Source organism: Artemia franciscana, chromosome 18 (genome assembly GCF_032884065.1).
Source record: "Artemia franciscana chromosome 18, ASM3288406v1, whole genome shotgun sequence".
Taxonomy (NCBI): Eukaryota; Metazoa; Arthropoda; class Branchiopoda; order Anostraca; family Artemiidae; genus Artemia; species Artemia franciscana.
In genome coordinates, this window is record NC_088880.1 from 23911697 (window position 1) to 23928835 (window position 17139).

At 35.3% G+C, this 17139-nt stretch overlaps 1 protein-coding gene across 3 annotated transcripts in view; it reads left to right on the forward strand.

The window, feature by feature from the left end:
• LOC136038784 (titin-like) overlaps nucleotides 1–17139 on the forward strand; it is a 33890-nt gene continuing 16751 nt past the window's right edge. For 2 of the 3 annotated variants that reach the window (XM_065722159.1, XM_065722160.1), the window contains exons 1-8: nucleotides 2–188; nucleotides 8386–9382; nucleotides 10893–11000; nucleotides 12258–12416; nucleotides 13950–14162; nucleotides 14781–15077; nucleotides 15696–15992; nucleotides 16473–16799. In XM_065722159.1, coding sequence (XP_065578231.1) covers nucleotides 180–188; nucleotides 8386–9382; nucleotides 10893–11000; nucleotides 12258–12416; nucleotides 13950–14162; nucleotides 14781–15077; nucleotides 15696–15992; nucleotides 16473–16799 — 2407 coding nt within the window. In that variant the 5' untranslated portion in view covers nucleotides 2–179. Of the gene's footprint in view, nucleotides 189–8385; nucleotides 9383–10892; nucleotides 11001–12257; nucleotides 12417–13949; nucleotides 14163–14780; nucleotides 15078–15695; nucleotides 15993–16472; nucleotides 16800–17139 lie in introns of all 3 variants that reach the window. The other variant, XM_065722161.1, reaches the window with a different exon arrangement.

Below are 17139 nucleotides of genomic sequence, written 5' to 3' on the forward strand. Positions count from 1 at the left end.
TTAATTGTCATCATTGTTGAAAAAGCGGCGACTAATATAACTGGGTGTGGGTATTGTGAAAGGAAAAGTGAACTTTAACAGAAAGTGAATTGAGTTTATTTTTCAATCCTAGTTCTGACATAAGTTGCGTATGATCTAAGGATTTTTTGTGCACAACTAATTGGATTAGAAATTTAAAGATGGCCAAGGTAAGTAAATGCATGTTTTTATAAATCATTGAATTTTCATTATATTAATGTAATTCAGTAGACTAATTACTTAAATATGTGCTAATCAAAAAATTCAAATGATGTTTAATTATTAAAACCAAATAGTATTTGCCACTAACTATTCTTTTTTAGATTCCAATGCTACTTCCGTAGATCCGACACCACGTGGCTTAGAAACTTTTTTCTACTAAATTAGTAATTTGAAAATTTTATCCCAGGCCTAGGCCACAGTCTTGAAAAAATAGGCTTATTAAATATAGGCATTGTGCGAAAATAGAGTGATAACTAACGATTCAGGAACCAATTAAGCTATAATGATTAAAATTATTCATTTAAACCATTTGGTGGAAGAGCCGGGAGTCTGAATTTTCCTTTTTTATTAATTCTGTCGGGATTGCTTAGCACTTGAATTTCATTATATTTTAAAGTTTAGTGTTTGTAACAAATTAGCCTTTGTAACAAATTAGGTATTAGAATAGAAGAGGGAAGAAATAAGGACTGGCGACGGTAAATTTTTTTGATGGGAAATGTGGAAATTAAAAAGGTTTAAGTGGGCTTAATATGAAAAAATGAAGTCTAGCCTATTTGGAAGCAGAGGTAGGAGCTTTATTCTTAGGCTCTAATCTTGGCCCGGGTATTAAGATATAACAAGTGTTATTAGGCTAAACGCAATTATTGCAGTTTATGTTATAATACTTATGATCTTCTTTAGTGGAGTTGAGAGCATTGATCCCTTCATCCCCTGTGAAATTCAGATCCCATTAGTACAACCCCCCCCCTCCATTTTAAATTCAATGATCTTCCTAGTTTTAAAAACAGCAACTAAAAAAAACCGTAATAATAAACCAATCTGTTTTGGCTCTAAAAGTTCAGAGACCTGAACTAAGAGGTATGGCGTTCACAAGGCATAAAACCCATGATGAACCCATTAGTTACGGGAGTAACCTATTTAGTCCAAACGAACAAATAAAAACAGCAACTTTAGTGACGTCTTTTCTGAAGTAGACAAGCAAATAAAACTGATTTGAAGTATGAAAAATATACAGGTGCAATTATAATGTGCGTTTATACATAGTGTTTATGATGGGGGAGGGGACTTCAATATAGCTGAAAAAGTTCACTGATTCAAGTAGGAATTGTTTCTATACATAATCAACTTGTCATAACGGTAACATAATAGAAGGACCGTTTCGATAGACCTTTCACTCCCGCGGCCTGGCAAACGCCAGGAAAAAGAGGAACTATTAGAGAAGAAAGAAATACAAGGAAAGGAAAGAATTTTTTCAGTTTCTAAATTTAGAGATATTTTTGATGTATAAATAAAACAATATGATATAATAAATAAAATAATATAACATAATAATATAATATAAATTTGGAGATAAATTGGCTGATATTGCAAGCATTCTTCTTCGTTTTAAGACCAACAACGTATGAAAGGTTTAATATTCTACATTATTTCTAACAAAACAACCAGTTAATAGTTTTTAAACCTTTGTGGTGCATAAAAAGTATAAATAATTTCTAGTTAATAATTCCAAGGTTTAATTAGGTTAATGGCTAAAATCTGCCCTATTAGCTTTTTGTTGGACTGGAGGTAGAGCCCTCATTCCCTATATACCTGCCTAATTGCTTTAAAAACATTTCATAAGAAGTGTTTCAGTATTTTCCTAAAATTTTCACAAATGAGAGGGCTAAAACATCGACTACTGTAATTTGAAAAGCGTTACGTACCCCTTTTCTGTCAAAGTGACGTTTATTATAAATTCTGTTAAACGAGAAATGTTTGATGGATTGGTTAAGTTCGGTTTCCTCTACCTTATTTGGGTCTGAAAATATTCGGAAATCTATTTTTCCAAAATGCGTTTTATTCCTTTTATTAAATGCAACAATGTCATATTTCTATACAAAACTTAATGTTTTTAGCTGAAAATTGGGTTTACCTTATCTTTAAAGTTAAATGTAAACTAAAAACTTTTTGTAGTTAACAATAAAAAAATCCAACATGCATTATAAGTCTTACTAACCTTCTGTAAAAGTGAATGTCCCCGGCTGAAATTAGCTAATTACGTGGAAAATACAGGAAATCTCCTGTATTTCCTGTATCTCCTGTAAACCCCAAGAAATCTCCTGAAAAATCTCAGTCTTGGTTAACAGTTGATTCCTTAAGATTTGATTTCCAAAAATAGGAATATAAGGGGTGTGAATACAGAGACGTCAATTGGGGTGCCCGTGACACCTAGATTTTTGCCCCCTCCCCTTCCACATAGATTTGAAAAAGTATCTGTTGGGGAGCATTTTCACTGAAAAATACCTTTTTTTATAATAGGATTACAAGTTGAGCAAATGAAGCGGCGTCAATTGGGAGGAGGGGGATCTCTACCCCATGGATATACTACTTGTTTCAAATTTTGATAAGTGTCTTTTCTGGGGATGTTTTCATTTAAAGGTGCCTTTTATCATATTTTCATTAAAAAGTTGGGAAAAAACGTCAAATTTACCCTGTAAATATTGAAAAATACATTTTGCCCCATCCCCCATTATTTTAGTAACACGCCTCTGAGCGAAAAGGAGGGTAATCTGGACAAAACGGGGCTTTCAAAATTCATGGTATAAATTTAACGGTAAATTAAAAAAAAAATAATAATAATATAGAACCAAAAGGTCAAGCTAAATAGTAAATAAAACTCACTTTAAGGTATAAAACTGGCATAATGTTCTTAAAAAAACATATTTATTATCCAAGTGAAATTGAAATCATTGGCCTCGCTATATCAAATTATTGACTTGTTAAATTCATGTGGGTGGAATTGCCTTAGTTGTTAATATAGCGAGATTACACAATTTTCAGTACTGATAAAAATAAGAAGTAATTTCGGTTTTATAAATGATTTAACTGTTGTAAAAGAAATATTTTGTAAATTATGCCCTTTTGTTGAAACCATAGATAAATTTAATGAGAGATACACCTATTAATATAATGAATTAAGGTTATGTTTGGATTTAGCTTATTTAGATTTGGCATCGTACAGTATAATAACATTCATAAGCTTTGTAAGGAGGACTCCCCTTCCATTGGTTCTATTAACATATATTTTATTCAAAGTCGCAAAAACATTTTTTTGTTTAATCTCGCAGTTTTTAAATATTTCACAGCTGAACTAAGTGAAAGTTCTGAAATTTTGGGGCGGTGGGGAGGGGATGAGTGGCTCAATAGGACTTTGATGATCTGTATATTATTTTAGCTAAATTATTAGATATATATGCAAAAATTGCTTAAAACTAAATTATATCCAAGTCAAAAGAAAAGCTATCCCCTAGGTTACTGAAAGTTCTCCCTTGGACGTGCCGCATTCTGAATTATTTTAATATATACTTTTTTATAAGAAAATATAATTTAAATTATTTTAATGTTTCAGTTTAGAACAATTTATGAAATAAGTTGTAGCATTAACCTAGTTTCTTTTGTAATATGTTACATTATCCTTTATTGTCAATGCCTTAGTATATTCTGTATAATTTCTTTTTGAGTGAAAAATAAGGCCGAGGGGGCACCAACCTTTAGAAATAATGTCCACCAGTTGGTGCTTGCCATGCATGTTTGAAGGGTTCCAAGCGTGGCAAAAGTGTCCCAAGCGTTACGGAAACTGTGCCAACCTGAATGGAACTTTGTGGCACACGTGGTATTCTGAGATGTACACTTGGATGCGTAAAGTGGGCGCCCCCTCGAAATGGCTCTCTGGAAAAGCGTATATTAAGCATTGTAATCTCTTCTGCGTGTTAAATTTATGACTAACATTTTTACGATTTGGCAATTTTGCCCGTGATAATGCCTTGATTACTGCGTAAAAAGTATTATCCTTAAAAAAATGATAAATGGAACATTGATAATTGTGTTTAGGTTATGACTTTAGAACAGAAATTGAAGTTCAGTTCCAAAAAATATGATATCCGGGATTTTACTGACGTTAAAGAGGCCCCCACGCCCTGAGAGGGAGGGGGGTCACATTTATTTCTACCCACGGAAGGTCGAATATTTCTGGAGGCTTGTTCCCCTTAGTATAATTTGTGTGGGTACCCCCTCCCGGCAGAGTTCAAGTAAGACATCAAGTGTGAATAGTAGTTACTTTAATAAGACAAAAAGAGCTAAGAAGAAGGTTAAAAATAGCCTTGAATAAACTTCTTTCTCTCCAAAGAACCTCCTACCCTCCAAAACTTCTTAGAACGTGCCTAGAAGTTAAACCAATCGATAATTAGCGAAGAGCAGCTAAATTTGTTCCAGACACAATTAATAGACACGTTTTTCCGGTTACCTCTCCCCATAACTTTCACCTGACTACAACCTTGCCTAAAAGATGCAATACTAATTGAACCTGTCCGTGGAAAGCTATATTTTTGGGTAGTGCATACTTTCAAGGACGATTGCCAACGCTGATCAAATTGGGGTACTCGGCTCGTTATTTTTTTTACTTTTTTTTTACCCAAAAGGATGAAGATCCGGTATATTTCTGAACAGGTACATAGGACGGCTGTCATCCCCTTGACCGACAAAGAACTTAAAGTTTTCATATACAAGAATATAATCTAAGAACTTCTTTAAGTATAGTAAAATAAAAAAAGCATGGATATGATTGTCATGAATTAATCGGATGGGGAGGGGGATTTGTCAAAAGCAGAAAGTTCTGGTAGTTATATCAGCATGGAGTTATGAAGCAACAACAAAATCCATGCGATCCTGGGGGTCAATCCCAAGGCTCCATGCTGTGTAAAAAAAATGTTACGTGGTTTTTATAAATCATTCTGTGGTTTTTATAAATCACTCCGTGGTTCAATTTATACTTATCTAAAAAAGAAAAGTTAAATTAAAGTTTTTTTACCAAGCTGCCAAAGTCTAAGCAAGCATTACTAGCATTGGTGCGAATTTAACATTTGGCCTGTTATTGCACCTCAAATATTAAAGGAACTCATTTTAAAAATAAAGAATATATTAAACTTACTATGGTCAGTGAATACTAAGGAGTTTGTTTAAAGAGGGAGAGTTTCGGGGGACTGGTTTATTAAAATAACAATAAAATCCAGTTTATTTGAATACTTCAATATTTGAAATGTCCGGTGGAATATTTGTACGGAAGCTTGAAAGGAAGTGTGGACGAAGAAATCTATTTGGGAGATGGGGGGGGGGGGGTAGGTGGTCAAGACCTATTTATATGAACATTACAGGAAATCATTGGGGAAATTGTAGATTAGGAAATTTAAATTTTAGTGTGCCTGGCCTCCTAGATACTGCTTACATACATGTCGGCTGTTGCCATATAATGTTCCATAGCAGGTCATATACGGCATCCACAGATCTTTCATTTTGGGGAGGGAGCAGAATATTTTTACCCAGATGTAGATGCGCGTAGGAATAAGTAATTGTTGTATTATAATTCTGTCTCACATTTCGGACATTTCTTTTTGTTCGGATTGATCTAAATTATATTAGTCCTTGCATTGGCCGCGATATTCCTGGTACCTTTATTATAAGAGTATTTTCTTTCATAATTATCGGATTTGCCAAGTTATCAATAATAATCTGATTATTGGAAAGCCATTTGGGGAAAACAAGGGGTTTAGGACCCAGGGCCATTTCCATGATTTTTGTGGGGTGTTTTACGCAAGGATTTTTTTAGGGGGAGGGAGAGGTTAAATAAAATCCTCGAAAACGCTAAGTTTTTTAAAATCAATTATTGTAATATTTTTACGAGTCAGGAAAACATTTAGGGAGGGGTAGTTCAAACCCCCTTACCCGACCCTTTGATACAGCCTTGCTAGGACACCATTGAAAGTAGCGAAAAATCTCCGGAAGAAGGGAAGTAAATGAAAACATTGAAATACTGAAAAGGTCTAAAAATGTTTTAGCAAAAAAAAGACTAAAAATAATATAGCCACAACAAACCTAGTATTTGTTCTTGCACCTCACCTCTGTCGAAGGGGGAATGCATTCCACATTTTTTTGACGCCATAAAAATATTTAGCTGTTTCTTACCTCTTTAAGAGTTAATCCCAATTAAAGTACAGTTTTGCTGTTCTAGTTACAGTATATTTTAAGGGCGGGTGCGAGGGCTCAAAATCTCTCCCCAAGCACAGAAACTTGCATAAAATATCTACTCTCAACCATACAATAGGTATAAAAAAGTCTTTCATTTGGTACAAACCATCCCTTTGAATTGGAATCCTGGCTGTGTCGTACTGTCAGTGAAAAAAAAACCTTCTTTTTGTTGGTTTTTCTATTTTAGTATTTAAATTTCATATCTATCTTTTTATTCTGCTCTGTTTTGAGAAACTAGATTAGATGACACTGAATAGAGGGGTAGGCATCCTCCCCATTTCTTTGTGTTTTTGCCCCCCTCCCCCTTTCATTTCGAAAAATACCTTTATTTTTGCATTTTGCATTGAAAAATACCATTTACATACTATTTTCATTGAGAAAAAAAATACCAACTCTCCCCCTATATTTTGAACAATATATTCCCCCCCCCCAAAGTTACACTTCGTGGATTGACGCTACTGGTCTAGATCGATGGGCATTCCCTCTTATCCTGGTCGATTTATCACTCACGATTATTAAGTACTAATTTAGATCATTAACATCGTATATCACTTTCCTCTCAAAAATTCACTCCATAATGTAAGTGAATACGAAATTTAATCTTGAATTTCGAAATTAATAACATTAATACTGTTATACAATATAGTATACAATGCTCTTTGAATTCTAATTAAATGAAGCGAAAGGGTATTATGACATTTAAGTGTGGAAAATTGGACATGCATTTGGCGAAAGATTTTTTGAAGACAGGAACCACGGGTTGTCTCTTTTTTATTTTGCAAAACTTTCACAATCACTATTCTTCAAACATTAAATAGACATCACCTGTTGAAGGCTATAACGTGTCGACAGAATGTTAGTATAATTATAATAGAGCTATTGTTTTTTCCTCCTATTCATCATCTCACAACACTTATAACAAGCATATATGGGAACCAATAAATTTAACGCACTATAGCTTTATATTTATTATATAATAGGCGCAAAATTAAGATAGAACGGGGTAAGGTTACTGCTTTTTCCACGGAAAAGACTTCCAAATACCTAGCATTGTTTCAATGTTATTAAAAAATGCATTTACTAGCAAAGACGCTGGCTTTTTTGTAGCCACAGTTCCACTTTCTGGGCTTTCTGTCTCCCCCAAGGCCGTATCCAGGGGAGGGGGGTAGGAGATTTGAGCCCCATACCCCAGAATGTGTTTGTCTGGCTAAAAAAAGGGACCAAAAACGAATAAAAAAAAATTATGAGTTTTTTAAAGCTATTTTAGTAACTCTCCCGGGAAAAGATCCTGGATACGTTCTTGTTCACCCCTGCAAGATTTTTTCTTTTTTTTTGGCTCCCTACATGCACTTAACTCGAAACATAATTTTTAGAGATTACAACCATTCTTATTGTTATGAGAATCTTATGCTACTGTGTTACGTTTTTTCTTTTAATAACTCAACTTCTCTTACACACCGAACAAACTTGCAGTTGTTGAAATTTGTTTTATATTTTTTCTGAATAAATTTAGACCTTGAATATTGGAAAATGTGTGATTTTTTTTTTTTTTAGTTTTATCCTATTCAAACGCAGGAGAAATTTTCTATTTGTCATAATGCCAAGAGAAATTTTTTTCCTAAAGAGGAAACATCCCATTATTAAAAATTAACAATCTAATGAAAGACAGAAATACTTTAAACCAAGACTACTAATGGTAATTGTTTGTCGGAATCCTAAAATTTTCTTATCTTTAACGTTTTCAAAAGTGATTTCGCATTTTCATTCCGTAATTTAAGATGCCTAACATAATAATGGATAACGACATAGGATTTGTCAGCTGAAACAATTCACCTATCAGTAACAAGTTTACATTCTTATGCATCTAAAGTAAACCAGTGTGATAGGTCTACTTAGCCGGTGGGAAACCACCACAAATCCATCACCTTTTGTACTAACTGAACGGAAAGTTAGCCAGATTAGTACTCACTAGTATAAAGTATAACAGATAAAGTTTGCAGTAAACCCACGCTATTTTTCCTTATACATAATTAAACAACATAAAATTTTAGTGTATTTGCAATGATGAGTCTTCTTTTTTTGCAGGCGGCCATATTGTTGCTATGTTTATGCTTAGCTCCTGTATTTGCGGATCCACATGCTGTGATAGCTGAATCTCGAACCTGGGGTAAACAAAAGGGATATGGAGCTCCCAAAAAGGGATATGGGGCTCCCAAAAAGGGATATGGAGCTCCAAAAAAAGGATATGGAACTCCAATAGGACAAGAATACGGTGCTCCAATTCATCAAGCTGCCCCTTTTAATTCATATGCTCCTCCTGCTCCTGTCTATGCTCCTCAACTCCCTGCTATCCATGAACCGTCATATTCACCAGGACTTGATCTGCATGAACCAGCTCCTTATGTTGAACCCCAGGTCCCCTCTTACGGTGCACAAGCTCCTATAGCACCAGCTTATGCACCACCTGCGCCAGCATATGCACCACCGGCACCAGCTTATGCTCCTCCTGTGCCTGAATACCATGCTCCACAACCAACTGGGTACGCGCCTCCTCCTGTTCATGAGCTTCCACAGTCATATTCCCCTCCAATTCCATCTTTTGATGTCCCTGAGTTAACTTCCACATATGGAGCCCCTGAACCACCAAAATCCTCATACGGTGCACCGAAAAAGTTGAAAAAATTCAGTTTCAAGAAAAACAAAGGATATGGAGCACCAAAAGCTCCTAAGGCTTCGTATGGAGCTCCAAAGCCCAAAGCCCCTAAGTTCCCCAAGAAGCAAAAAGGATACCCTGCACCAAAAGCTCCGAAAAAGGGCTATGGAGCGCCAAAGAAGCATAAACTGCCTAAACTACCTGAATTGAAACTGCCAAAGCTTCCAACTTTAAAATTACCATCTTTCAAGAAAGGAAAGGGTCATGGTTATGACTTTGAACCAGCTGACCACTACCCCCAGCACGGCTATGAGAACTCGCCAAATGTGTATCCTGTTAATCTAGTCTACCATCCTCCTGCAGCACCCTACAGCCCGCCTGTTTCAAGCTATGGTTCTGCTCCTGAGGGTCATGTTCCTGACTACGCACGTAAGTAGTTCGAATTTAATGATTTTTCTAGTTTTGTCCCTTTTTAACTTGTTGAATTTATTTCTTTATTCTAGCCTAGTGATGACTCTCCTATTAGGTTTTTGGCTCACTAGAAAGAATAAATAAAATAATACTTCTTAAAGAAGAATATCATCAAAAATTCAATCAGTAAACCTACTTCTTTTTGTAAAGATAGTGCGGTTTTATTTGCGTCATTTTTACAAAGGTACTTCTGTTTTATTTACATAATTTTTACAAAGGTAGTGCCTTTTTATTTGCATAATTTGTTCTATTTGAACTCTGAAATTCCTGGCCAGGACCGTATCCAGGAATTTTTTTTTTGGGGGGGGGGGTACAGGTATTTTTTTTTTTGGAAGGGGGGTGGTGGTACAAAAAAAACTTAAAAATGTATCAAAGATTTGTTTATATTCATTTTCGTTAAATTCTTTCAAGTCTCAAAACAAATTGGGGGAGGGGGGTCAAGCCTCTGAATCCCACCCCCTGGATACGGCTTTGTTCCTGGTAAATATATGTTTAATATGGTTTTCAACTGAGCTGTTCATTTATACGGGATACCGGAGCTAAACGGAAATAACAGTTGCCTTAAAATGACCAGTACGAAAATCTAATTTGATTTAAATAGAATTCTTTGTCTAAAGTTTCCTGAATAATATTCGAATTGGTTTTTTGTGTGAAATACCATTTTCCATTCTATTGCAGAAAAAAGTTGCGCTTGAGAATAATTCTAATAATTATTTGCTGTCTTGTAATATTCACCCCTCAAGACTGACCTCCAAAATCTTCATAATCTTTTGGAGAATACTTACCAAAACACACTTCACTCAGTTCATTTGCACAAAAACGCACATAAAAACCAGCAAAAATAGGCTGATTCAATGAAAAAAGGAAATTAAACAATAATTCGGGGAAATTTTAAGGAGGGTACCTCTGCCCCCCTCCTTCTGCATATGTACCTGAATCAGGGTTCTCTTAGCCCAGATTTTCAGCATTTAAAGCTCGGGGTACATGAAAATTTTGGAAGCTCAAAGTTCCATTTGACTAATGATCATGAGTAGGCGCACAAAGGTTTTAACTCGGAGGTAGGAGTGGTGGCTGATTGGCCAGGGATTGCGTCGAAAATACAAAAAACAGCATTTTCAGGCTACAATTTTCCTATTTCTTGGGATGGAGGAATTGAATAAATTTTTAGAGGGGAGGGGTTCCTTCTTGTCGCAGAGATGAGACTCTTCTAATATAATACTGACTTCCAACGGAAAACTGTTTGTTTTCAGTAAATTTACATATTTTTACTGTTTGTGTTTTTATGAGGGCCTTTTAAGGTTTTATTTTGGCTTCAGCTGAGTATCCGATGAAACTGATTCTGTAATGACTTAAAATTTGTGCCCCTGGCCCAATTACTTAGCTTATCAATAGTTGGTCACTAAGGAACTATATCAGCACTGTTTTTAGTAACTATTTATCATACTCAAAAGCTATCCTTTATTTGCAGCCGCATTACCTGTTCCACAGTACAGCCACCCAGCCCCAGTCTCACATGCACATCCTGCTCAAGCCCCAATAGGGTATGCGCCACAACCTGCCGCTCCTCAATACTCTGGTAAGGGTCCATAGTTTATTATTAACCATTTTATTATATAACAAAAATACTGGTATGAGCTACATCGTGAAGAAAATTCTCAAGTAGTCATCTGTCCTGGTCACATAAGCAGAGACTTGGTTAATGTGGCGGAGATTGTGCCAAATAGCAAGAAATTGAACGAATAAGCTAAAAGAATACCGTACCAAATTGAAGCCCTATTGTTCAACTACACACTTTAATTTAACAGGTTTTTCTTATTAGGTCTTATTAAGTCTCTTATTAAGTCTAAGTGTTCTAATAATAAAACTTAATTGCTTAAAATCATTTTTGTTCTTCTGTAAAATTGCGAAAATTTCCTAACTATTAAATATATACCTGTTTTGGCGGAGAGAGTGAAACAAACATAAATTGATAATTCTAAGGTATTTATATAATAACTAGTGTATTAACTCGGCCTTCCAAAGCCTGAATTTATAAAGTGAGTAAATGTTTTACACTATGATACACAATATGGATGTTCACAAGTGCAAAGTCGGGCGGTGGTTTTGAGAGTGTGTCTTGAAAGTTCTTCAAGGGCGATACCAACAAAATTTACAAGTTTCAAAATTTTACTATATGAACATTAATAGAAAGGTTTAAGATTATTTTTGTCATTGGAAATTGTGCAGTTTTTGCATAATTTTTTACATATTTACAAGGGTGTAGTCTGTGGCGGACCTACAACTTCTCTGTTTTTTAACTGAGAGATGATTCGTATTTTCTAAGAGATTAGCTGAATTAGCAATCTACTGGTAATAGTGTCCAAGCGTTCCTATTTACCCCCTCCATATAAAATATAAGTACTAGCCTCACCAACACTCTTTTATATTTATTTGGCCAAAAATAGCCTACAGAAGCAACAGATTATAACTGTCAGTTGCAGTCAACTTGTAATTTTGTGAAAGTCAAACGACCTTTTCGGTTTGGAAACTTTTACACCTTACTTACCTTGAATTTTTTTCTGATTCTGGATTGCCTGACAATCACTACCACCTGATTATACTCTTTTTTGCTTTGTTTCATTATGTACCCCTCCCTACCATTAAAAAAACTTACCAAACCCTTAAGGTAGATTCAGTAAAGAGTAGAATCAAAAGTAGAGAAGCTAGTAAGTATATAGGAGTGTAATGTTTTCTATCTTAAACCTTTCGGTATGCACTAAGTTTATATTACATTAACATAAAACTCAACATACTTTTCTTCGAAAATATTTATTTTCAAATAACTGTTTTCCAGCTCCAGCACAGCCAGTCCATCATGCTCATGTAGAACCTGCTGTCCCATCCTACGCAGCCCCTGCCCCTCAGGTGGCACCAGCTTATTCTGCACCACTTTCTCAGCCTGTACCGGTTGAGCATCATCATGCACCACAGCCAGCCCCAGTTCAGTATGGAGGTCAGTGTTTGTTAAGTGAATCTCTCTAATTTTCTTATATATATATATATATATATATATATATATATATATATATATATATATATATATATATATATATATATATATATATATATATATATATATATATATATATATATATATATATATATATATATATATATATATATATATATATATATATATATATATATATATATATATATATATATATATATATGTCGCCTCCATTAAATAAATTTTACTATACACCTATGTTATATAAAAATATTGAAGACTGCTTATGCTTGTTGTCACATCATATTTCTTAAATTTTGCAATTTTTCATACCCTAAATTTAAAAATCAATCAAGTTTGAATTGTCTAAAATCTTGTCATTCCTCTCAACCCTCCTTATTTTTGTTTGAACAAAGGCTGTAAAACGTGGAAAACCCAGTAAAGAAAAGAATAAAATGCTGGATCAAAATAAAAGGCAATCATTTTTATCCCCTTCGTTAGTTTTGCTTTATCGAAAAGGGCTAAATGCGGTTACTGCTTTTTTTCATGAATATTAAACAGGTATATTCATGGGATAACAGGGTTTGCCGACTTCTGTTGGCATTTATTGAGACTAGATGTCACACATTCCGCAGTTGGATTTTATCTTTAAAATAAATATCAAATTCTCTGTGTGATATTAAAGAGCAAAATAATGTCTTGCTTTATACTTCTTCAAACGTCCTTTTCCCAGAGCTCCAATCCATAAAAAATGTTTGACAGTTATTGAAAAAAGCGACCCGGCTCAATAGTAACCGAAACACTAAAAAACGGAATTTTAATGCTGATTTCAAATATATAAGTTTCATCAAGTTTAGTCTTACCTATCAAAAGTTACGAGCCTGAGAAAATTTGGCCTTATTTTCCTAAAATGGGGAAACACTCCTAAAATTCATATTCAGCCATCTAATTCAGTGAATCAGAGAACCCTACTGTAGAAGTTTCAAGCTCCTGTGTACAAAAATGTGGAATTTTGTAATTTTTGCCACAAGACAGATCACGGATGCGTGTTTTTTTTTTCAGAGGTTATCGTATTTTAAAGATTTTTCTTTTTCACTGTAATTCCTTGTTACATTTGTAAACATGATGATTTTTAAGTTAACCTTAGATAACCAGATGAATTCCTAAGCAGTATATTTCGCATAACCTGTGCCACGCTATCAACACGCTTGTTCAAATTCGTTGAATATTTGCCAACTTTTGCTAAGAAAAATTCCAAACAGAATTCCTACCATCCAGCCAGAAAAATTGGCCCAGTTCTCATGTAGGTTAGTTTTGAGTTCAAATAAGTTTATCTCTCAAATTGAAAATAAAAATAAAAACTAAATATCAAATTCTTTATATGATTTCAAAGAGCAAAAATAGTGTCTTGTTTTATACTTCTCTAAACATCCTTTTCCCACAGCTCAAATCCATAAGAAAAAAATGTTTGACATAAATTTTATTTCAAAAGCTTATTTAATACTGTATTTATTTTTTTTTTTTTTCATATTCTAGCACCACAAGCAGCTTATCAATCTGCCCCAGAAGCTCACCACCACCATCACGCTGAGCCTGCTCCTCAGCAAGGCTATGAAGCTGCTCCTGTAGCCCAACCAGCTTATGGAGCTGCATTTGATGGCCAGCAAGGCTACGGAGCCGGTCCTGTTGCCCAACAAACCTATGCTGCAGCCCCAGCACCTGTCCAGCAATCTTATAATACAGCCCCTGGTACGTTTTCTATTGCTAAGATCTGCAGTTACAACAACAGATTAATGTGTATATTTTCCTTCTTTTTGAAATTTCAAAGCATGTGCATTAACATAAGTTGTAGGTATTATTCCTTAGACGGAATTAAATAACACAGCGATAGAGAGAGAAAAAAAAACTTGAGTAAATAAATAGTTATGTGGATTAACCAATGTCAGAATTTACCAACCTGGTTAAGGTGGTCGTAACCGATAGGTTTGCTTTGTGTTTTGAATTCAATCTTCTTTTTTACAAAATAGCAGATTTTTTTTTTATTGTAATTCCTTGCTATTGGCCTATTTGTAAACCTGATGATATTTAAGCTCACCTTTTTAAGCGCAACCAGATGGATTTCTAAGCCGTATTTTCCAAATAACCTCTGCCGCGCTATCAACAAGCTTGTTCAAATTCGTTGAATATTTGCCAACTCTTGTTAAAAAAATTTCTAAGCAAAATTCCTACTGTCCAGCCACATGGCCCAGTTCACATGGAGGTTAGTTTTGAGTTCATTGAAGTTTAATTCTTGATTGATCTAATTGAAACTAAAAATTGATGATCATAAAATTATAATTCCTGCTTGTGATAAAGCTTTATTTTTAGTATACGGAGGTGCACAAGAGGCTCAACAAGGCTATGGAGCAGCACCAATAGCACAACCAACCTATGCAGCTGCCCCAGCACCTGTCCAGTCAGCTTATGAAGCAGCACCTAGTCCTGCCCAAGCTACTTACAATACTGAATACGCTGGTCAGCAAGGCTATGAAGCTGCACCTGTAGCCCAACCAGCTTATGGAGCTGCATTTGATGGCCAGCAAGGCTACGGAGCCGGTCCTGTTGCCCAACAAACCTATGCTGCAGCCCCAGCACCTGTCCAGCAATCTTATAATACAGCCCCTGGTACGTTTTCTATTGCTAAGATCTGCAGTTACAACAACAGATTAATGTGTATATTTTCCTTCTTTTTGAAATTTCAAAGCATGTGCATCAACATAAGTTGTAGGTATTATTCCTTAGACGGAATTAAATAACACAGCGATAGAGAGAGAAAAAAAAACTTGAGTAAATAAATAGTTATGTGGATTAACCAATGTCAGAATTTACCAACCTGGTTAAGGTGGTCGTAACCGATAGGTTTGCTTTGTGTTTTGAATTCAATCTTCTTTTTTACAAAATAGCAGATTTTTTTTTATTGTAATTCCTTGCTATTGGCCTATTTGTAAACCTGATGATATTTAAGCTCACCTTTTTAAGCGCAACCAGATGGATTTCTAAGCCGTATTTTCCAAATAACCTCTGTCGCGCTATCAACAAGCTTGTTCAAATTCGTTGAATATTTGCCAACTCTTGTTAAAAAAATTTCTAAGCAAAATTCCTACTGTCCAGCCACATGGCCCAGTTCACATGGAGGTTAGTTTTGAGTTCATTGAAGTTTAATTCTTGATTGATCTAATTGAAACTTAAAAATTGATGATCATAAAATTATAATTCCTGCTTGTGATAAAGCTTTATTTTTAGTATACGGAGGTGCACAAGAGGCTCAACAAGGCTATGGAGCAGCACCAATAGCACAACCAACCTATGCAGCTGCCACAGCACCTGTCCAGTCAGCTTATGAAGCAGCACCTAGTCCTGCCCAAGCTACTTACAATACTGAATACGCTGGTCAGCAAGGCTATGAAGCTGCACCTGCAGCTCTGTCAGCTTATGGGTCCACGCAAGAAGCTGAGCAAGGCTATGGAGCAGCACCTGTAGCCCAACAAACTTATGCAGCTGCCACAGCTCCTGTCCAACAATCTTATGATGCAGCCCCTGGTATGTTTTCTATTGCTAAGATATACAGTTAGAGCGACAGTTTATATGTTCATGATTTAATTTATCAGTTCCTAAGCATATTAATGGTTAATTCCAATGAAGCAATACGAGCAAACAATAGTACGGAAAAGAACGAAAATTCATGTAATCAAGGCTTCTTCCAATACTAAATTTTTTGGATCTGGTTAAGGTGATCAAAATCAAAAACTTCTTCTTTTTTTTTAGGGTTTAGTCTACTTTTTTGCATAACAATGGACTATGTACTCTTTGCATCTATATGGCTTTTTGTTCTTCGATAAAAAAAGAAATCTTCTGGTTAAGCCCCTGAATTCTACATAAAAATAAATTGCCGAATTTCTTATGCAGTTTCAACCAATTCAATTAATTTTGAATTGAATGAAATTCAATACTCAAATTAATACTCAAAATAGTAAAATATTGAAATTTAATTCCTGCTTATGATAAAGTTCTATTATATAGCATACGGAGCTGCACCTGAGGCTCAACAAGGCTATGGAGTGGCACCCGTACAACAGCAAACCTATGCAGCTGGTCCAACACCTGTCCAGTCAGCATACGAAGTTGCTCCTGGTCCTGTCCAAGCAGCCCAGTCAGCTTATGGAGCCGCACAACAAGAATCTTACGGAGCTGCACCACCCCAGGCTCAGCAGGCATACGAAGCCGCACCTGTAGCTCAGCAATCATATGAAGTCGCACCAGCTCCTCAGCAAAGCTATGAAGCTGCTCCTTTTGCTCAGCCCACTTACCAGACTGCTCCAGTCCAGCCATCTTATGAAGCCGCACAAGGTACGTTTTCTGCTCGTATGGCCAGCCGTTAGCACAACGGTTCTTGTATGCTTTGTCTTTTAGTGCCTAATTGTATTAATTTTATCGAAAATATTGAAAAAATCTCATTTACATCATATAGTCAGAAATAAAAAAAAAAAAAAAATATCTGGGAGGAGGCCTCCAATGCAGAGGATAAAGCTGCATCTGGCTCTATTTTTCCAGCACTACGCCTGATCTGGTCGAGGAAAGATGTAGTTCTATTTCAATATTGCCATTTTTTCTTCATTTTCTGTTATTGATGGCAATTGAGTATATGATAAAGATATCCATTTTTAGGATAATTGAATTTACCTAAGAA